General features: G+C 47.3%; 1 protein-coding gene across 5 annotated transcripts in view; it reads right to left on the reverse strand.

Moving 5' to 3' along the window:
* Nucleotides 1-94: 94 nt before the first annotated feature.
* Art3 (ADP-ribosyltransferase 3 (inactive)) overlaps nucleotides 95-22809 on the reverse strand; it is an 89164-nt gene continuing 66449 nt past the window's right edge. For 3 of the 5 annotated variants that reach the window (XM_055595768.1, XM_055595750.1, XM_055595758.1), the window contains exons 3-10: nucleotides 21429-22137; nucleotides 11627-11659; nucleotides 9544-9576; nucleotides 8747-8785; nucleotides 8297-8326; nucleotides 4101-4133; nucleotides 3005-3058; nucleotides 95-489 (exon numbers count right to left, since the gene is read on the reverse strand). In XM_055595768.1, coding sequence (XP_055451743.1) covers nucleotides 335-489; nucleotides 3005-3058; nucleotides 4101-4133; nucleotides 8297-8326; nucleotides 8747-8785; nucleotides 9544-9576; nucleotides 11627-11659; nucleotides 21429-22137 — 1086 coding nt within the window. In that variant the 3' untranslated portion in view covers nucleotides 95-334. The remainder of the gene's footprint in view (nucleotides 490-3004; nucleotides 3059-4100; nucleotides 4134-8296; nucleotides 8327-8746; nucleotides 8786-9543; nucleotides 9577-11626; nucleotides 11660-21428; nucleotides 22138-22809) is intronic. The other 2 variants (XM_055595787.1, XM_055595777.1) reach the window with 2 other exon arrangements.

Consider the following 22809-nt stretch of genomic DNA (forward strand, 5'->3'; position numbering starts at 1 on the left):
AACAAGTATCATTCACACCTTGATTCTGGCTTTAAATTCATGTCAATCACTAACGTTAGGAATGGACTTTTAAAATTTGGAAATTCTACAGGAATTTAATAAACTTAAATTTTTTATTGAATACAATCACAAGTATACAGCTTTGGGATTTTCATAATCCGAAAATTAATACAGAAATGAAAAGTTAATTCTATGACACTATCTGGACCGGCTTTTAAATAGTAAAACAAGGAACAAATACATGGTTCTTACTTTACACACTAAGTCTGTCCAAGTGAAAGATACACCTTTTCTCTTGACCTGTGGGATCCCAATAGCATCTTTCAAATAAAGGTTAAGATATCATTTCAAGCTCTAGAGCAAGAAAGTTTACAGCAGAAGCGACAGTTAAAATGATGGATGCTGTGACTGACGGAAGGAGCCTTTTGCCAGAGGATGCAGAAGGATGGGTTTTGGGACCTGGAACTGGATCTGGACCTGGACCTGGAGCTGTTAAAGAGAACACAGTCATGGACACATCAGTTTGCGGTATGTATTGGGCATCCCCCACCTAGAGCAGAGTAGACAGCACAACTGAACAGCAAGAGGCTGCGGTGGAAGCCCACTGAAATACCTTCTGCTAGGCACTTGCTGCACTTACTCGCAGTGTCACAGTTTCCGGCTAAATATCCAGATCTCTCCTCAGGACATACTGCTGGGTTGGTTGGTTGGTTCTCAGATTTTATGGGTTTTTTAATCTATATAGGTAGCCAAGACAATTTGGGTGCACCAGAATTTCTTCACAATTCTCTCTTTCCATTTGCTTTAGATCATATGGTGTAAAACTTAGCTCAGGTGTCTCATTTCAAACCAAGACAGTGCGTGTGCACATTCACACAGCTGCCGGGAAACAGCTGGATATAACTGCATCTTAAAACACTGAGCCTGCAAACAGAGTGTGTGTGTGTGTGTGTGTGTGCGCGCGCGCGCGCGTGTGCTGCCTCCTCGTGGACATGGCTTTGGAGGAAACTGGGGTCCTTTCCCTCGGGCCAGCAGAGCTATCAGGGTAAACTGGGGTCCTTCCCCCCCCCCCTCGCCCAGCAGAGCTACCAGGGTGGTGTCTCACTTCACACCTTTTGTTTACGCTGATTGCATGGGGAAGGGAGAGCTCTCTGGGAGTCTCTCAGACTAGGATTTCATAGGTGAAATCTCAGGTTTCATACGTGAAGCCAAGAGAAGCAGCAGGGTTACCTAGAGCCTCTTGTCAGTTTGCTTGCCACAGTTGCAGATGTGTGGTCACGTGGCTAGAGGTGGAAAGGAGGTCACTTGTGCCTCACGGTGCTACTGCAGCCTGCACTGAGGAGCAATCCTGAAGCTGTCCAGGGTGGGGTGCGGGTGCTAATGACTGAGTATGGGCCTTGCTAGCTCTGCCCCTGAGGAGCTAGATCTGAAATGCTTGGCGTAGCCTTGTACACGGAAGCATGGACCTACTTTCTGCCGTTTTCAAGTTTCAGTTTACAGACAGCTATAAACAAAAGAATCTGCTTCTAGTGCTCACACAACCTGGAGCTTGCCATATACACCAGGTAGATTCCAGTAGTTTTAATTAGCACTGTCTGCTTCTGCTTCACTTTGATCTTAGATGCAAGAGCTGCCAGTATGCCCTTAACCCAGATTTTCATATAGGATCTATTTTATTAATTTACCACTTCCACATTCTAAATGAAACTGACTCCAATTAATGGTCACTTAGAGGAGACAGATGCCCTCGCCAAATACACACATCTGGATGGTGGCACACTGTTTGGTTACCTCAAAACCATGTAACTCTGTCACCCTTTAGTGAGCAAAAACTTGACATTTTTATATCTCAGAGCATTTATCAACTAAAGGAAAGCTTTTTCTTACTAGGATTGTCGGCATGTCCTTGACTTTTGTCTTTTAGAACATAAAGAGATTCTGGGTTACTGCACCATGTATTTCATCCAGACAAGAAATATCTCAAAGATGAAGCAAGCTGATTCCCCTTTTGGGAGTGGGCCTGGAGCCAAGGGAAACTGGTCCAGAGGCACATGTGAACTTGGGGATGGGTTTAATTTTGCCCATCTACTACTCTGAAAAAAATTTCCCCCATGAATGTGTATGTTTTCATAATGTGAAGTTTACCAGGAGAACCCTTTTCTGTATACTGAACTCAGACTGCCCAGGACAAGCCAGCTGTGCTCGCCTTACTGAGTGCCAGCACGTCACGAAAGCCCTGCATTGTCATCTAATGGTCCCTCTAGGCAGAGCTGGCACCTCAAGGACGCTGCTCCCAGCATCTGCACTGTCAAGGGTTCACATGATGCACGCAGGCGCAGAGGTGAGGGGCCGTGGGCTCAGGGTCTGCCTTTGAACCTCTGCTCCCAGCTGCAATGTTGTATCAGCACAGGCGTGTGGCTAGCCTTGGGTGCACGACAGTCACATTTTTGTAGTTTTAATCTAAATGCCAATTCTAGAAGTCCAGAATAGATGGTGTGAGTCTGCTGTCCCTTTTTGCCCTCATCATCCCTAGTCTTCCTCTGAAAAAGCGGTGTCTACCTTGTTAGGTTAGGTGAGCCTAGCCTTTAAAAGCCTGCACTTCACACAGCTTTCCAAAGGGGCGCAATGCGTGGTCTCTGGCCTGCTGAGGAAGAGAAGGCAGGCTGACCCAGGAGTACTGGTCCTGCGCGGGCATGCTGGAAGGACTCATTGCCACTCTCAATAGTGTATTGTGTCTACAGGCCTGCTGCAGATCCCGACTCGCTCTGGAACAGGAAGCACCGCTGGGTGCCGCTTCCCAGTGTCAAGTCACCCACTCTTCCAGGCTTTAGCAGCCTGCTCACACAGAAATGAGTTCTCAGCAAACCCCTGCCCCACACCCCCTTCTCACATCAAGATGAGCTGTCAGAAACTGTACAGTGGAGGTGCCCTCCCCAGACCCTGAGCTCTCTGAATGATGACAGTAAGCTCAGAATCCCATGGGTCTCCACCCACAATGAATTACCAGGCTTTCCATCCGGCAGGAGAGAATTTCCATCTGGTTGTAGCACTTTAATTCCTAAATGAAAAAAATATATTTCTAATTAATAAAATTGGTAGTTTTTACTTCTGTGTGTTACATCTGAGAGTTTGTCATCAGCCTCCTCGGTTCTGAACAGTGGAAACACCTCTGCCTTATAATGGTGGCAGCTCAGGAAAATGAAGTAATTTGCAGAGTTCCAGAGGCAGAGGGCCGAACACAGAGGCATCTTCACTGCCTGATAAAGTGTGCCCTCTTGCTTTTCATCTCCCCCAGCGGCATAAAGCACCAGGGAACTTCAAGGAGCCTTAGCAGAGTCTCAGCTCCATTTCTCTGAGCACAGAAGTGCAGCCCCTCAGTGCTTGCCCTCCCTGACCCCTCACACTTTTGAAAACGCACACTGTCATGGTTGCTGTGAAAGGCAGGCTCCATCCATTATGGTAAATGTAGCAGAAAGCACCGAGGAAATGCAAGCATTGAGAAGCAGTAAAAGACCCATGTGACTTTGCAAACTTCTTACACGGTTATGTCTCTGGCCCTGCATTGGAATTTTCTTTCCTAAACAAGAACTTGAGTGACCTCTGGTTGCCTCTGTGTCCTGAGCTCTTGACAGCACCCAAGGTCCCACTGCGCCGTGGCTTCAGGCTTCTGGTAGCACAGCTCTGGCTCCGTGAGCCTCACAAACTAGAGGAGCCTGTGAGTGGCACCCACTGAGCTGTGTCTGCACTAGCTGGGTGCTGCAGTCTGTGACATGCAGGTCCCAGATAACAGCTGTGAGCCTGTGTGCTTAGCTGGTCTACAGAGCAGAATTTTTACAGAGCAACATTAGCTTCAGGAAGGCCTGACCTCTCTTTAACAAGGTCCCAGCAAGCCAGGCCTGAGCCAGACAGCTAGCTGTAGAGCCCAGAACCAGTTCTCCAGCAGCCTGGGAAGGCTAGGTGGGCATAGCCTCCACGATCTCCGGAGAAAGCTGTAGAGACAACTGGCACATGGCTAAAGAGAAACCTTTGAATATCATCCCATGCTAACATTCTCTGCAATGTTCAGACCAGCTCTCAGAGGAAGGAGAGAATGACCTTACCTGGCGATTTAGTGGATCTCAGGCTTTTCCTCCCTAAAGGCAGAAATAAATGCTGGTTGGTGTTCACCATTTAGCGGCATTGCTAACACCCCCGCCCCTTGTCTCCCATCTCTAAATAGTTAAATCATAAATGGAACAGCAACAACAATATGAAATTCAAACCCAGTAAGCCAGATTTCGGGAGCATCTATGATTTAGTTCTCATTGCTCCAAGTTCAGCTTTGTAACATGGTAACCCTTTTTAAATGAAATAATACTGGGCTGAAGCCTGCTTGGTTTCGCTCCATCCTCTGTGGATATTGGCTCTGACTAGGAGTCTTTTTTCATTTATGTAAAAGAAATAGCTTGTAGGTTCTAACGGAAATATGGCATCAAATGCTTTATTCACTAAACAGAGCGTTAAATTAAAAAAACAAAATCTCTCAGGGGCTGAAGACATGGTTCAGAGGTTAACACTGGCTGTTCTTTTAAACATCCTGAGTTCAGTTCCCAGCAACTACATGGTGGCTCACAACCACCTATAATGAGATCTGATGCCCTCTTCTGGTGTGTAGGCAGAATACTGTATAAATGATAAATCTTTTTTTAAAAAAATCTATGAAAAGCGATGTCCCTCTGATCTATAGGCTTTATTCATTCCCCAAACTTTCTTAGTCCAAGGAGTCCTTGTGTTTCCTGCCTAACCTGGTAGCTAGTCTGACAGAAAAAGAAAAAGAATTCATTCACCAGATTAGCCTGTGGCTTTTAATTTCTAAGGCTAAAAATAAGAATTCTCTTGTGTGTGCAGAGAGGTGCTGGGCTGAGGGGTAGATCCAATATGGGAACCTGTGCCTGGAACCCCAGTCTTGAGAGGCAGAGGCAGGAAGATCAGGAGTTCAGGATTGAACCTACAACATAGTGAGTTGTAGCCAGTGTGAGCTACATGAGATCTAGCTATAAACCCACTTACAAACAAGACAGAGTACTCAGCTTCCAAATTAATTCAGGTTTATACTGAGCTGTACATAGTGACAAGCACAGGAAGCTTTGAGGAGCAGCAGGGGACAATGGCAAGAGAAGAGAATCCTTAACCCGCTGGGGTTTACTCTATGGTGAGAACTAGTGTCACCCAAGACAGCCCTTCAGTTTCCACAGACAATTCTGCATTAAGATACACCAATCTAGGGCCAGCAAGATGGCTCAGGAGGTAAAGACGCTTGCCACCCAGCTACAACCTCAGTCCTACCTCTGCAACCCACACAGTGAAAGGAGAGAACCAACTTCTGCAAGCTGTCCTCTGACCGCCACGCGTGCTATAACGTGGGTGTCCATAACACACACGCACACACACAGAGAAGGAGAAAATGGTATGTGAAATGAATCTATCCAAAGTCTGTGACACAACAGTTCTCATTTTGCGTATGTGCGTGTGCGTGTGTGTAAACAAAAAAGACAGAAAATCAAAATTAAAAAGCTCAAGCTCATATACTTGTTAGTAACATTTTTGGCATAGTTACTTTTTATCTTTTTGTGTGTGTATACATACATATATGTTTGCATTTTAATAATTCTAGAGCCTTTATGTTATTTTATATCTAGTTTAGAAAAAAAATTATGGGACTGGGGATCAAATCCAGGGTTTTGGTTTTTTTAATTTTGAGACAGGGTCTTTTTCTGTATCCCAGGCTACCCTCAAACTTGCCATCCTCCTGCCTCAACTTCTAAGATTATAATAAATTGTACCACTACATTTTTTATATTGATTGTACAAAATAATGGGTTTTGGCTGACAGAATGGCTCGGCTGGTAAAAGCACTTGCTACCTGAGTTCAGTCCTGGGGAAGCCGTGTGGTAGGAGAAAACCAACTCCCACAGGTTGCCTTCTGACCTCTACACATGCACTGTGACACACATACACGCACACACAGAGACACACACACACTAAATGTCATAAAAATACATTTCAAGTATGATCTTTTATGCATGCCTGTGATGTACTTTGATCCCCATTATCCTTTCTTTTCTCCGGGGTGTGTGTGTGTGTGTGTGTCTGAAGAACTGCAAGCATACTTATTGAGCTAGACTGCCCACTCTTTAAATTTCTGTTTATTCTAACTGCTTTCTTGGACCTTTAAATGCCTTTTAAAGCCTAATTTTTAGGTTTCAAGTTTAATAATGTTAATATTACTTAATAATGCCCCAAACACATGGGAAGTGCGTGTAGGAGTATCACACTGTGCTCTAGGGGCGGGTGCGTAACACTTTGGGTCTTTGGCCACTGATTAGCTCCAGTAGGACTTGGCCAGAACTTACCTGAGCTCTGTGCATCAGCTTCTGGGCAGAGCCACTGAGTCATAGCTTGTCCACAGCTGGGTACCTTTCTGACTCCACGGGGCCTCTTTTAAAGAACTATAAGATTGGTTGGGGCCTGTGGGGTAGGCCTGCAAATCCCAGCTACTCAAAAGGCAGAGGCAGGAGAATGAAAAGTTAAAGGCTTGAACTACAAAATGAGTTCAAGGCCGGCCAGTCTGATCAGACCTTGTCTGATTTGTGTTTTGGGTTGTTTGTGTTTGTTTTTGAGACAGGGTGTCACTATGTAGCCTTTTTTGGCCTGGAACTCACTCTAGAGACCAGGCTGGCTTTGAACTCCTAACAGATACCTGCCTGTCTCTGCCTTGTAAGTGATGGGGTTAAAGGTGTGCACCCTCAGACGCCGTCTTAAAATTAACAAATAAAATGAGGCCTCGGAGGGAGCCCAGTGGCACGGCACTTGCCTAGCATGCAGGAAGCCTAGTGGTAGTCCTTGTCCTGAAAACCAAGACATGCTGCAGTACTGGGACACTGGGGGCAACAGCTTTACACTTAAGTTACTATGTTGTCCAAGTTTCTAAGTTAGAACTGGCTTAAAGGCATAATCATTCTTAAGGTTAGTGATACATACCCTTAAATCAACCATGGGAGAATTTGTTCAGGGGCTAGCGGAATATCTCAGCAATAATATGCTTACCTAGCTTGCAGGGGGGCCAGGGTTTGTTTCCAGGCACCATGGGGAGAAAAGAAAATAGAAAAGTGTTCCAACATCTCTCCAGCAACTTGAGAATGTTTCTATGCTAGCACTTGAGACAGTAACAGCTTTAAAACATAAAAACCTTGAAGCTGGCTCCATGGACAGTGTTCACCCTGCAAGCCTGAGCACCACAGTTTGGATCCCAGAGCCCACGTAAGAGCTGGGTGCGTGTCATGGCCAGCCTCTAATGCCTCTGTGTGGGAGGTGGAGACAGGGGGTCCCCGAAAGCTGCTGGCTAGCTAGACTAGCAGACTCGGAGGGCTTCAGGTTCCCAGATATCCTGCCTCAGTACACAGAGTGATCTGGGCCTCCACAGGCATATGCACACAGAATGTGTGTACTCACATACATGCAGACAAGCACGCATGCGCACACATGCCCATTCACACAGAAAAACATTTTATTTATGTATGTGTGTTCCTTAGTGAGTATACATGTTCTACTTGTGCTTGGGAGCTTGCCGAGGCCAGAAGGCACCAGATCTGCTGAATTGGAAATACAACAGCTGTGAGCCACCTAATGTGTATGCTGGGAACTAAACCCAGGCCCTTTAAAAGAACAGCATGCCATCTTTCCAGTCCCTTTTTTTTTTTTTAATTAAAAACGTTGGTGTACAGGGGCCTGGAAAAGTGGCTCAGAGGCTAAGAACTCTGACTGCTCTTCTAGAGGTCCTGAGTTCAATCCCCAGCACCCACATGGTGGCTCCCAACCTCTAGAATGAGATCTGGTGCCCTCTTCTGGCATGCGGTGAACATGCAGGCAGAACTTTGGAGTGCACTTTGGCATGCACACATCAGATGGACGTGAGTGCACGTTTCTCAGACACACTACAAAGAATCATCGTTTTAATTCAGGAAAAATAAACACTGCTTGTTTTGTCACCAACACTGGGTTATACAAGTTTGCAGAATAATCAGTCACACTGTCCTCTGTTTTCTGGGACGACCTAAAGACTGGCAGACAGCAGGCACAGGGCTGTGTTGGTTTTTTGGGTTTTTTTTTTTTTTGGGGGGGGGTTGTTTTGTTTTTAAGAATTCAATCTGATAGATCAAACTAGTAAGCTAAGATGGGCTCCAGCCTCTGCCCACTTCTTACCACCCACTCGTAGCTTGCAAAACATGAAGTCCCAGAGTTTACAAGAATGTCTTACCAGTGTCTTCAAGCTTCTGTTTGTCCATCTCTAAGTCATAAACAAGAGAAGTGTGTCAGTTTAACTGGAGACAAAATGAACAGGCTGAAAAGAATCAGGAGGCACATGGGCTGAATCGGAGTGTCACCAAGACTCCCCACGCGTGTCAGGCAATGGACTGCACACTTCCCTGGTGCCTCCCCTGAAATGAGCCATCACAGAACGAGTCTCCTGGGAGACAGGAAAAAACTGTCTAATTTGAATAGCTGGCTGATGTCCTATGCAGTGGTCAGGATTTGTGAACACAGAGGTCCAGTAGGAGAGGCTCTAGGCAAGTCCTCAGGGTATGGGCGGCTTTGCCTCTGTGGGGACAGGAGGAATCATCCCCAACAATAAGGCAAGGAATGTTTGTTTTTAATATGTTTTTCCCTTCGATAAAGAACTAATCCCAGTGCAAAACCAAGAGCTTACCTGCCGACAATGAGGCGTCTGAGTCCCCACCTGTGGAAACTTCAGAAAAATCTAATCAGCCCCTTAGCTTAGTCAAAGGGTACTGGTCAAAACAAAGTGCAGATGGAGAAGAGCTGTTAAGGGCGGTTCAGATGGAGCGAGGAGGCCTTTGTTAATCAGATCCAGGTGGGCTTCACACACGCCTCCCCCACACCTTCTGCTGGCCTTCTGTCCAGCAGGCCCCTTCTCCCACAGTGCCCGGAGTGTGAGGCTTCGAAGCTTTACAGCTGCTAATCCTGATCCCAGTTCCTCACTGGCTGGGCTTAAAGCTATAAGTCAAGATGTCACGTTATAAAACCACAGCGCGCACCTTCAGGGTGGCATGAGCCTGTGATTTCCCACGTAACAATCCTAATTAGCTCAAAGTAAGTGTAATTTACTGTGTCCTCAACAAGGCTGATTACTCTGTGGACACATCAAACATCTAGCTACTTGGGAGTGGCACACATATGCTGAGAATTTTAATACACACTGGAATGTTGGTGTCACCTATGCTAATCCCAACAGTAGATTGTAGAGCTGCGCATGCCCCACAGACAGCCTTGAGTGAACAGCTTTGTGGGTACCCCGCCTTTACTCTGTTTGCTGCTCAGAGGGTCAGAGAGCAAAGGCAGGGGAGAAGAGCATTTCCTAGAACATGTTCTTTCCCTCCCTCTTTTGGATTTTCCAAGTTACCACCTTCTCTCAAGTAGAAGAGCATTTGCCAAACAGGGAAGAGCTACTGAACATGCTTGCTGGATTTAAAAGTGTGTACTTACCGGGGTTGTACACATACACGGGTTCAGAAAGCTCTGAAATACAAACACGTTTTCTTCCATGTTACTGTGCCCAGATGCTATGCCAAGTTCAGTCTCTTTTTAAATGTCTAACTATAAGGATTCAAGTTGTCCAACTCTCAAGAAATATATAAAGTGTAGTTATAAGAAACATAACACTTCATTTCAGAGATAAGGCAATATGGATTTCTTTTTTAAGCCAAAGAATAATGCATAGAAAAGCTACCTAGGAAGACAGCCAGAAATGGATTCTTGTTTTCAAATATTTAAACGACAATTCCCTGACAACATTCATTAGTTGAAGGCATTTTTTTTTTTGGCACTCTGATATCACCAGACACACTTGATAACCCTGAGCTTCAGTGCACTTAGAATTTCCTGAGCACCTTCCCAACCCTCCCACTGTCTCCTAGCAGATGGTACTTTTTGTTCTGGCCTTCTGTTTTTACCCCAAGGAAGCTGAAACAGACCCCACGTTCCACCAGGCCTTACACCATATTCGTTCCCTTCCTCCATTATTCTCCCACATGTCATATCCTGAGATATCAAAATACAGGAATTAGAGTCTAATTCTTTGCACAGGAGCCAAGTGGGAAATGGCTAAAGCTGTAAGGGCCTTTACCAGTCTTTCAGCTCCTGTAGAGCGGGACTCAGTGAGAGTGGCATGTCCCTGGCTTTCCCAGGACAAGCAGTGTTTGAGAGAACAGCCCCAGGCAAAGACCAGGACAGCAGAGACTGCTCTCCACAGGAGAACAGTGATGACAGGGTGCTTTTAACTCCCCTGTTCCAGATTAACTCACTTTTCAAAGAGATCCTGGTAAGGCACGTTGCTTAGCACTGTAAGACCTCAAGAAAACAATCTTTAAATGAGACACCAGTAAGCTATTTACAATAAGAAAGGGAGACAGAAGGACACTTGCATCTATGTTACAGGATATTTGATTCTATTGTGATCCTTGAGATTGTGAACTGTAAAACCTGTTTCTTTGGTATGGTGCAGCCCTATCACACACCTTTAATCCAAGAACTTTCTGTAACACAAGACTTAATAAACTCTACATCAAGAGGCGGGGCAAGAAACCAGCTGACAGGGATTAAAGAGTAGGAGGGAATTTTAATTGAGGAGGAGCTTTTAGCTCTCTGGCTCTTGAGCTTTAACTCTCTACCTCTCTGGCTTTCTGAGCGTTGAGCTAGCAAGCTTGTGGCCTTGGGTTTTTTGTTTTGTCTTGTTTTTGGCCTTTTCCTCCTGGGCTGTCAGCTGAGCTGGTGAGCTTTTGGAGCTTTTTTCATTGGGACCTGAGCTGAGAAGGAAGGTCATCTGGGTATTTTTCTCTGCCTTTCTGAGATAGCAGGTTTTCATCCCAGCATCTGGCTCCTGAGTCTTCATTTGTAAAATGGAATGGTTGGGATTTTCATTCTTTTATAACAATATTCCTAGAACCTCCTGGGAGATTTCCTGACTTGCCTAGACTGCCTGGTGGCCTTCAGATAACATCAAAATGTGGGACAAGTTCTTGATGGTACTAGTCTTTAATTAGAAGTAGGATAATTGTTTCATTTGCAGAGAAATAATGCGATGGTCAAAGGGTTACAGGCACTGGACTAGAAGATGAAAAGTGTATGTCCAGGATATCATCCCAGTAGAAATGGGGAAAGCATTGTGCAAGATGCAGTGACTGTCAGGCCTGTGTGACTCATCAGATGACCTTCCTTCCCCCTACCCCACACCTTCCTTTAAAGCCCCTTCACACACCTGAGATGAGCCCCCAAGCAACTGTTCTCCCATCTTCTCCGGGAACTGATCTTTTTTAATAAACCTTTTTTTCTTCCTACTAACTCCCAATTCCTGAATGTTGCTTTAGAGTGGAGAGCAAATGGACTTACAGCCACTAACAAGGGCAGAGGTCAGCCTTAAGAGATGATGGCTGACAGGATGACAGTACGACGCTATGTTGTGGGCGGGGTTGTAAAACCGAAGTTTGACCCATGCATGTGAGGAAAAACAAAAACAAGACAAAACTAGTAAGACTACCATGACAGAGATGATCATTTAAACATATCTTACCTGGCAGGTTAAGACAGTTTTCAGCTTTTAGACCTGAAACACAAAGATACATTTTAGACATGACCTACACTACCAAGTTTCAAACAGTCTGATAAGCCCCTGAGAGACCTTCTCCATGATGGCAGACATGCAATATTGGCACACAGATATTGGCAATCTAATCTGTAAATGCCTACTTTATCAGACATGTACTTTAGTGGGATGCAAAATCAGGAACACGGTTTTTGTATTCACACAACAGCCATAAACCAGCACCTTTTAAGGTATTCAGTTACACTAAGAATTTACGTATAATGACTGTGGAGGGCCATTACAGGGCTATCACTTTACATTCTCATCTTTGTCTGTGGTTGGTTACAAAAGTTAGAGAGACATGTCCTTGTCTGACTTGATTCTCTCTGTAGATAACAAGCATTACCCAGTCTTCTATTTGACAATTCCTGCCCTTTGGAAAAAAGGGATCTCAATCACATTTTCACGATATTTTTACATTTGAGCAAAGATTCTCTTCATATGCATATGAAAAATAGTTGGGGTGTTCTGAAACACAATTCTGTATGTGAAAAAAAAAAAAAACAACCCTACAATCTTAGGAGGATAGGAACATGGAATTTAACAGTCAAGTGTTTCAAATGGCTCTAGGCACTTGCACTGGTGATGTCAAAGGAAATTATCATCAAGGTTCCAGTCTTTCCTTCTCTGCAAGACAGAGCAGGACTCTGCCATTCTGTCTAATGTTAGTAGGTCAGGGAGAAAAGACAAAAGTGTAAGCCATGAGGGCTGCCCAGGTGCCCATGGAGGGTGAGAATGCCTTGGTCTCCTCTCTGTATCTGTCTGATTGAAGTCTAGTTATGAAAGGATACGCTTCTGAGAGACTTGCCCCACTTCAAGAGACACACTCTTCTATAATCTGCTTTCAAATCCTGGATCATGTTTAGAATTTAAACAAGAAACCCAGGTAACTTGGCCTAGGTTCCACTTGTCCGGGAAGTAACTGGTTCCCTAGAATCTAGCTGATGTCCATGATGGTGTTGTGGATTTGAACCTAGAACAACCCAGAAGGTGGGCCTGGGCTTGTCTTCACTGTGTGGCTTGAGATGGGAAGACCTGCCCACTGTGGGCGGCACCATTCCCTGGCTAGCATAGGTTGGAAAAGGGAACCAAGCTGGTGCTTCAAGCTCCAGCCGCTCTGACCTCCCCATCAAACTAGGCTGAAACCTGCAACTGCGAGCTAAAATAAACCCTTTCTCACTCAAATTGCTTTTGTCAGAGTATTTTATCCCAGCACTGGGAGAAGAATCTCAGCAACAGTATAATGCAAAGCATACTACGTTTGCTAAAATAGGATGAAGACAAAAACAGAACATCACGGTAAGGTCCCAGAAGGAGGCGGCAGCCACACCTCACCTGGGGTTTGGCAGAGAACTGGGGGAAACATAGATGCAGGGATTCTAGGCTGTCTAGGCACGAGGTCGGAAGCAGGGTAGGAAAACAGGAAGATGCTGAAGGGATATGCAGAGGAAGAGACACTTTCACCGTCACCAACATGGGCTCAACTTACCCCTTTTCTTTACTGAGTCAAAGATTTGTGCCCTACACAGAAACTACACTAACCTATCATGAACAAGACTGTTAGGACAGCTACCTGGCTGGATGCGTGGCTTATAGGGTAAAGGCACTTTGACACAGAGGCGTATGTTCAGTCTCTGGCACCCTCGAGAAGATGGAAGGAGGAAAGCCACTCTGGAAAGTTGTCCCCTGACCTCCATGGAACAGATGCTCTGTGCACGCCTTCTCCCAATCGTGTGCACACACACACAACGACTTTTTAAAAATGCCTCACGTCAGTCATGCTCATGACAAACCACGTCTTTTCTCATCTTTTCAGATAATTACTCAAAGGTTAGGCATATCTGATATTGTCTGATATTGCTGAAGATGAGTAAAACTTCCAGCTATTCTTTTTAGCCCAGGGGCCCCTGTGAATAAAGCTCAGGCATGAAAGGGCACTGCAAACCGAGGAAGCCTGAGACCCTGCCCCTCTGCAGTATCCTCACTGCCCCAGTCACCCAAGCAACTAGCTCACTGGGAGCCCCGCCACATCGCTGGACGCCTGAGAAGAAATAACAACAGTTCCGTGACCAAACGGTCTCCAGAGTGAGTAAAAGCGATCTTGCACTGCCGTGTCACCACGTATCAAGTGTTCTTTGACATAGAGTGTGCCGGCCTGACCCACTGGTGACCCTGGAGGGGTACACACCAGGACATACAGAGCCGTCTGGCTGTCCACCTCGACACTCACAACCACATTCCTAAAGAGAAGACATCCATGTCCGGGGTTTCTCTGCAGACACAAGCAGGGGACACAACTTTGTGCTCGAGTGCATGAGGTATGCATGACTTTATCTGAAGGAGTCACGTGACCAAGCCTTGGAGCGTGGGTGACGCTGTCTCTCCTACACAGGAGGATCTATGCGCCAGTCTCCACAGGAAGGACGTCATTTGTAAAGGACAAGGCTGCCTAAGGGCCATTCCTCCTAGCCGCGCCCACCTCGCTGGCTCCGGGGACGCACGCGTAGCCCCTCCTTACACAGTGAGGCCCTGTCTCGAAACAAGGCAAATGCGCTAAGCAAAAGCCACTAGGAGAGCGCCCCAACCGCATCGGTCCCCAGGGGCGTCTCTACGACTGTGTTCAGCCAGCTGTAACCTGAATTCACCCACGCTAATTTCCGCCTTGGCTGGGTCGCCGAGCGCTTGGGAGTCAGGAGCTGGAGCGTGTGAGGGCACCTGCTGGAAGGACATGCCAACCAGACCAGACAGGCGGTTCTGCGGCAAATATTCTCTTCTCCTAGATGCCCCAGAGACAGAGCTCACTGTTATTGGTGTCGTCCCCAAGGGAGGCGACAGATACAGTGAGCTGGGGTTATGCAGCAGCTTTGACATAGCTCCTGCAGGCCCTCCTCGCTCACACTCACACTTGTGTGATCCTCTCCCTTGGAGTGCGTGCAGAATAGCGCTTGCAGCCAAACCAGAGGCATCACTTCAGCCTTTAGGTCACTGACTTAATGGCATTTTTCTTGCTCTGCGGATTGACAAGCGCTGCTGTATTGTAGGCCCGAGAGACCTATGGCTAGGAACCAAGGGAGGCCTGCAGCCAGCTGCCAATGAGGAACTGTGCCACAATAACACAGGGAAGACTGTATCCCACCCAAAGCCAGGCAAATGAGCTAATAGACAGATCCCTTCCAGTCAAAGTGGATTGGGGTGCTGAAAGAACAGATGAGGCTCCACCCAGACAATGCAAGGTATCGTAAGCTACATTTTAGAACCTGTAGGTCGTGAAGGCTTTGGGGACAGAATGACCCTTTCACAGGGTGAAATGACCATCAGAAAACACAGATATTTACGTTATGATTCGTAACAGCAAAATTACAGTTGTGAAGTAGCAAAAAAACTAATTTTATGGTTGGAGGTCACCACAACATGAATCTGAATTAAAGGGTCGCAGCATTAGGAAGGTTGAGAGCCACTACTGTAGAGCAATTTGTTGTGTGGGAAAGGAGGACAGGATGAAGGTAAGTTTTTGGTTGATCTGTCCAGGACCCAGCCAGTCCTCAGTTGGTCTATAAAACATTCCTCTAGCTACTCTTATGCCGTTACATTTTCTAGACACACTGAAGTCTATACGCAGCCAATGAAACTGTTCAGCATCTTCCATGCAGCCTGATTTGGTCGGCAGAAGGGCTGAGAGGAGCACTGGAAAGGAACTGTGCCTGCGGAGAGAGCCCTGCCTTCCTGTTCTGAGCTCCAGCTGCTGGGCCTCGAAGCCCCACGTGTGCGGATTCCGGACCTGCCAGGCCAGACCCCTGACAGGGCGAGGCGACTCCTTACAGCAGCTACCCAAACACGCATTTCCTTCCAGCCCCCACCCCTGACGATTCACCCTGATGGAGACAGCAGTGGTGACCAAATCCAGTCAGTGTACAGGGCTTGTTTCTTCCACACTGTTGTAGGCGTTGGCTCACAGTGGTGAGCTTAGGTCACTTCCCACCACGTGAGCTGACGCCCAACCTCAGATAGCTCCAAACAACATGGGAGCCTCCACGCTGCCAGGAAATGCTATCGGACCAATTAGGAACAATGAGATACATATTTAATAGCCACTCTGGTCTGGGCGGAACTGTGTTTTCTGAGTACAGAAGGGACACGGAGCCTTAGGCGTGCCAGGCAAGCCTTCTGCCTATGCCCCCTTAGCCTCAGGGTGGGTGGGTAAGACACAAATATGGACATCCCAGTAAATTCATTTTCTTTCCCCCTTTTGATGGCTTGCAGGAACCTGGGCCAGCATGCCTCACTGAGTTCAAAAATAGCCTCGTGCCAGCTACCTGAACCCAGAAGCTCCTCTTGCCTAGCCAGGCCTATTTCGAACTAGGGAACTTGCATTACTGCTCCCCCAACTCTGCAAGCATGTCAAGTGTTACTCAAGCTTCCCCCTGACCCCCTCACTCAACAGAAACATGGTTGAAGCACCAGCTCATCTATGCCCAGAGTATTGGTTAAGGCGCTTAGGGTTCGGTGGACAGCACCTGCTCTGTTTCTCTGTCTTCTTTTGTAGACCTGTCACATTTGCACTGCGAGGCCACCAGGAATCCAAGAGCTTGGGCTTTCTCTTAGGAATTCACACCCTGATCCACAGCCCTCCAAATCCAGTCACAGTTTGCAGTGGGGTTACTTTTAATGACGAGGAGGTCACAAAGGTGACGTTCCATCTTTCTCAAGCTTTCCAGAGCGATAACCTGAGCTGGTTGACCTGCTTTGGTCTGTCTTGAGAAAGGAAAAGGCTTTTATTCTTTCTCTCTGTCGTCTTGGGTTGATCGCTGGACTAACCAGGAATAGCCACCAGGAACTAGTCTTTCCATTTCCTAACAAATGGAACTGGTTTGTTTGTTAGCTGGCCAGTTTTTGTAAGACCCACCCTCTATTTTTATGTTAGAGTATGGTCATAGGTAAGTTCTCAGCAGGGACACAGGGCCATGTCTAGCATCCTAAGTCTAGTAAACCTTTTAGAAGAGTTGCCTTTTCCCATCCAGAACCACAGTTTTGTTGTCGTCTGTTTTCCAGGGCCTCTCTCGCTTGCTAGCAAGCATTCTACCACTCAGCTACGCCTACAGCTAGCCTTCGGAAGCTTCTGACCTTGTATTCCCACTAGTTACCTCTAGATGGCAGCAGAGAACGCCAGGTTCTCTAAACCTTGGCTCAGCCTTGTTTTCAATCATCAGGCTCAACAGCCTCTGACTTGGTTAGGGCTCTGCAAACACGTGTGAGCCACCCAGAGGCCACCTTCATGGCCGAGCTGAACATTCCTGTGAAATGGCTTCCCTTCATCCCCATTTCCGTCTTACACAGGCTCATAATGTGCCATGCATGTCTCAAGCCCCTGGCTCATTCACAATCAGTCCACTAGCTCACCTTTCGTTGCGTCTTTTGTTTTAATTCCACTCACAAACATGGAACATGTGGGTTTCGCCACCCACCGCAGGCCATCAGCTAGGCACTAGTGCTAAATATGGTTGGTAGCCAGAGCTTTTATATAACCAGGGCCTCCATAAATGGCATTTGCCTGAATGCATCAGGGACACCAAAATAGGAATGATTTCTACAGTCCAGCTGCAGCCACTGGGTTTCTGACTGCGTTGTGCTAGAGACGTTAAGTGTGCTCAGTGGGGGAGGAAGGGAGACTGTGGCTTATAGTGATCGCTCATCTCCAAGTTCCCTCTTCCTCCATAGCTTAACGGTTACCAGTGGTCAAGTGAGGGCTGCAAATATTCCTTCAAGAGAGAGAGATGGCATTCGCAGAATTCCTAATATATCACGCTGCTGTCATTATCAAATTCTTGATCTACCTAACTTATAAGTTAAACTTTAAGTATGGATGTATAGAAACATATACAGTACATGTAGGAGTTGGTACAATCCATGGTCCTAGGCAAGCCCCTAGGAACACACCACTCCCTGGATAAGGGTGAAAAAAACAAATAACTCAACTGTGGCCAATTTTAACTCAGCATGATGCGGAGGAACAGGAAGAGGTGCAACTCTGGTATAAGCCAGCTCTAGCCGGCCTGGTTTGGGGTCACGGCCGGTACACAGAGGGTGAAGGGATGAACCCTTCTGACCATAGTCTGCTCGTTTGTGTCGACATCACCTCAAGAAAAATGCTCAGAATCAGATGCAACTTGAATGCTGGTCAGGAACGTGGTAGGCGAGGTGGCCAGGGTGATTGAGGAATCATTTACTCTCAAGTCAGGGGAGCACAGAAGGTCACAGTGTAGGGCCCTGGGAACACTGGCCAAAAGCCTACACCCTCTGTGCTTCGATGGCCGCCTGGTTTCCGCATCCTACCCAAAGCATGTCAACATCCCAACTGACATGCTGTCTCCTCGGCGCTGCCCTTCCCACCCTTTTATCTCTTGGTACTCTGGGCCCGTTGACTCAAGGTCTAAAGTCTCCTGGTTTCTGAAGGCCAGCTCCTCACTGACTGTTTTGCAGAGAATGCAAGGCGGTACAAGAAGCAAGGACACAGACAAGGGGTCTCTTCAGATGAAGTCCCATAAGGGGTCTCTAGCGCCACCCTCCACAATTACCAGCATGCCAGTTAGCAGGCCACACAGAGGCCTCTGTGACCTCACAGCATGGAAGACAAAAACTCTTGAGTAATGGAGGACAGATCAGTATCAGGGCCCTGTCCCGCAGGACAGATTCGTGGATGCATCACGTGGCTCTCAGAGGGTTAAAACTGCTACCCGCTGCCCCAGGGACTGAGGTTCCCACCTGCCCCTCCTGCTCACATGTACCTCGCCATGAGGCTTTCTTTACCCCAGGGCAGCGACGGGTAGAGCGCTGTCATTCTGCCATTGGCATAGAGAAATGCTACAAAGGGATCCAGCTGTTCTCATGGGAGGAGGGAGAATGGATTTTTATTAACCCTTTATTCTCACAGAGCAAAGTACAAAACCATGGCGTTTTATAAAATGTCCTCCCTAAGCCAGAATAAAAGGATCAGCTCTCTGGCTGGCCTGAGATGTACACCTCAGCTTGCCTCCTTCCTGCAGCTCAGTGAGAAGGAACTTGCCTGGCAAGTTGAGGGCTCCACGTTTCATCTCTAGCAGCAAAAACCAAACCAAAACAAAAAACACAAAAACAAACAAAACAAACCAAACCAAACCCCAGCAAACTCCAAAACATCAAAAACCCACACCACAACTCTTCCAAACTTTGAATGGTCAGAGTGGTTCTACACAGCCACGTCAAGGATCCCACAGCCTCCGGCTTGAAGGGTGGCAAGGCCTTCTCTGGAGGACCAAGAATGAGCATTTACAGCACATGTAGGAAATGTCTACCATAGCCTTCTCCCCTCAGACATTTACAGCCTAAACATTACTTTCCCTCAGAGACTGTTCCTACCTGTGCCCTTGATCCAACTGTATGCGATAAGGCCTGGCTCCTCGTTTATCAGTACATAATAACCCTCCCTCTCTGTTCAGCTCTATATAATAAACATGCTGAGCTTCTGAGGTCTCTCCACTGAGCCCAGACCACTCTCTGTGCCTGTCTGTCTGTCCACCTGCCTGCCTGCCTTGTCATCATTCCATCACCAACTCCCAATAAGGTCTAAGTCCCTAGAGCCATACAAGGGGATGACAGGCTGCGAAAACCATTATTCGAGCTTAATGGCAGATATTTCACACATGGAGTCTTAGAAAATTTGCCCTGAGACAACATTTCTTAGAAAACTGTGGTCAGCTGGGCTCGATGGCTCATGTCTGTAATCCCAGCACTTGGGGAGGGAGGGGCAGATGGTTCTCTGTGAATTCGAGGCTCAGTCTACAAAGTGAGTCCAGAACAGCCAAGGCTACATAGGGAAACCCTGCCTCAAAGCAAACAAATAAAAACAAAACAAAATTAGGGAACTGTGGCCAACACGTGGCCTCATCCCACCAAACAAAGGTGTAACTCGGGGAAGATGTGCAAATCTGGAAAAGGGTTGGGCGGGGAGAAGCTAGGCCTCAGGCTGGTGGCATGGAGAGGCTGCAGTAGCTTCAGCCAGCCCAGGAACACGGCCCACAGCATTCCTCCTGCATTACAGGCTGCAAAACTGATCGCCTCCCTTCTAAGCCTTTCCTGTAGCTTTAAGTGACCAACAAAATCGTTCCAGTAAATGGTCGGAATCAGAAGTACAATCAAGACCCACGGCATAGGTCTTGATTTCCCTAGAGCTGCATAGATCACTGGTCCTCCTGTGTTTGTCTTGGGTACAGACTGATGCCTGCATGCAAATTATAATGCAAATGTGAACTCTCTGCTGGAGGTTGATCTGATGCCTGTTAATAGCCCTCGAGATCTGGGTGTGCCTATCCATGTTGTGTAAACCTATCTGATTGGCTAATTAAACGGCCGATAACTGGGCTGGGCAGAGTGGGGTGGGCGTGGCTAAGGTTCCTGGGCTTGGAGAGGCCAGAGAATCACAGGAAAGAGGACAGGAAGGACAACACTGCAATGGGTAAGCCTGGAGAAGAAACCACGTGGGGAAGGGAGGAGGGACTCCAATAATGGCGTGGAAAGGCCCAGATGAAGAATAAATGCAAGTATTTATAAGATTATGGATTGAAAATAGAACAGTTAAGGAGGATGGCATTGGATGGGGGCTGGGAGATGGATGGTGAGGTGATTCAGACAGCATAGGTAGGAATATTTGCCTGGCCCAAGGTAAATAAGGCAATTATAAACTCTAACAGGTATCTGTATCTTATTACTTGTGATAGCGGGTTAGATAATACCACCATGATAGTCTTAGGGCTAATAATAATAATAAACATTATATAGCCCAACAGCTATTTTTTTTTTTAATTTACTACAACAACCCTCAAAGCAGTGGATCAGAGAGACAGCCTGATGCCTGACAGTGTACTCTTAGTCATAAAAACTATCAGGTTTTCTGTCACAGCTGACAGAAATAGGAAAACTCTATTCCTTAGTGCAAGGTGAGCACTCTATCACTAGCCTATGACCCTCTGAGACAAGGTCTCACAAGTTGCCCAGATAGGCCCTGAACTTGACCCTTGTGCCTCAGCCTCCTAAGCAGCTGGACTTAAAAGCCTGCAGCAATAGTAACGAAGTCTTAAATGAAGTCATGAAGTCGGTGCGTGAGGACTGGATAATCTAATGGGACTACCTAGACCATGTCTAAAAAAAAAAACAAAAAATTAAAATCAGAAATAATAATAGAGCCATGCTATTCACTTACAAACATGATGGTGTGTACATGGAAAAAAAAAACAAAACAGCTAAGACGATTTAGAACGGATGTCCGCGAGGCTAGGGAATGGGATGGAACTGTTTCTGCCGCCTGACTTGTACTGGGACTTCTCAACAAACACCGGGACCACTGACTTTTTGGACCAGATAATTCTTCGTTGGGACAGGGGCATAAGCATTGTTTACCTGGCCAACAATGAACAAAACCCCTCTTCCTGAGTTGTGACAACCAAAAAATGTTTCTGACCACTGCCAGGCCCTGCCGAGCACACGGGCTCTGCTTTACAGGGCTGTTTAGTCTTTGTTTGAACTTAATCCAGTATGCGTATCCATCTGACAAGTGAGTTGTGGATAAAGAAACGGCGTGAGAGTGTGAGGCTGCAAACTGCCCATGTCATCTCTCCTAGCAAACACCCGAGGCTCTCCTGGGCCTGCACCCGGCCTCCTTTCCTCCCAGACGAAGCCAGCGGATGAATCATGCACTCACCCCCCAGGAACGAACACTCGAAGTAGCTGCAGGTCTTGTTCGTGCTCTGCAGGATGAGCTCATTGCCGGTCCCGTCTCGAGACACTTGAAAAACTTCATTCGGGGGTATCAGAACAACCTCTTCACCTTCTGTTTGAAGGAACCGGTCCACGGGAACGCCAAAGCAGGTACGGATGGTTAGCACCTGCTGGTTGTTAACCGCCAGGGGCCTGGTTGAAGACGCCAACGTGCACTCGCCCAGTCTGGCTTGGTTTCGCCCCGCGATGGTGAAGGAAATGTTGGGACTTGTGCTGTACACCACGTTCTTGTAACTCTCCTCGCAAGGTCGTCTCAGCAGCTGCAGGGCCCTCACCAGGTAGAAATGAAAAGATTTGAACTGGAAGTCATATATGTAGTCCTGTCGGGACTGGCCGGCCCTCTGCACAGCTCTGTTGAACGTGTGGTAGAAGACGGACTTCTGGCTCGCCTCCGTGACGTAGGCCATGAGGGCGACCCCGTAGGGGTCCTTGAAGTTGGGCGGGTAGAGGATCTGGGCCTTCCGCTTTTCCCAGTTGACCTCGGCGTTGCCCCACACCACCCGCAGGAGGTCGTCGTCGGCAATCTCCTCCCTGAGCAGCTGGAGGGCGTACTTGACCTCCATCCTTTTGCCACACTTCCGGTATTCGTCGTCAAACGCGGTCGCCTCCACGTCCGGCCCTTCCGCCTTCACCTTCAAAGCAAAAGGAGAGGAACTGCTCTTGAGATCAAGTATTTAGCTGAGACCATCTTCTCTCGCGGTCCCGGGGCCCACTCTCTCCTCCCCTCCTACTTATGGATTGTGTCCCCGGGCGGTGGATGGCTCTGCTCGGCTGTGACACGTTGGTGTGAAAGAGTGAATGTCAGCGGAGGGCTATGGGTAGGAATTCTCCACAGCACGCACTGGCCTGCGCCCTATGGCGCAGAAGAAACCCCACACCTCGGCGGCAGTGCGGGCTGGAACAGCATCCTGAGCGACAAGTCTCTTCCACATTCTCAAGACGGTTTTGTGCAATTTGAAGTATCATGGATAAGATACTGCACAGAGTAGAGGTGGACGCGCTCTCTCCCTTATTCAGAGGACAGGGGTAGGATGTCCCAGTGGCATGTATGCAGCACTTTTAAAAAGTTTAATTTTGCTAAACAAAAGCACACATTTTACTCGTGAGATAACGAGGTGGTCAGCACCAGAAACGGATTACTAGCCATAGCACTTTCAGCTTGGGGCCAGCGAGCCTAGCATGCCTGGGTTTGTAGGTCAGTTTCCTGACATGGGGATTTGAGCTTCAGACATGGAGTCACTCCAGTCTCACAGTCAAGAAGTACACTTTGCTCTCCAGCACAGACCATCCCGGAGTCAGCCTGA

Source organism: Psammomys obesus, unplaced genomic scaffold (assembly GCF_907164565.1).
Source record: "Psammomys obesus unplaced genomic scaffold, mPsaObe1.curated_primary_1811, whole genome shotgun sequence".
NCBI classification, from domain to species: domain Eukaryota; kingdom Metazoa; phylum Chordata; class Mammalia; order Rodentia; family Muridae; genus Psammomys; species Psammomys obesus.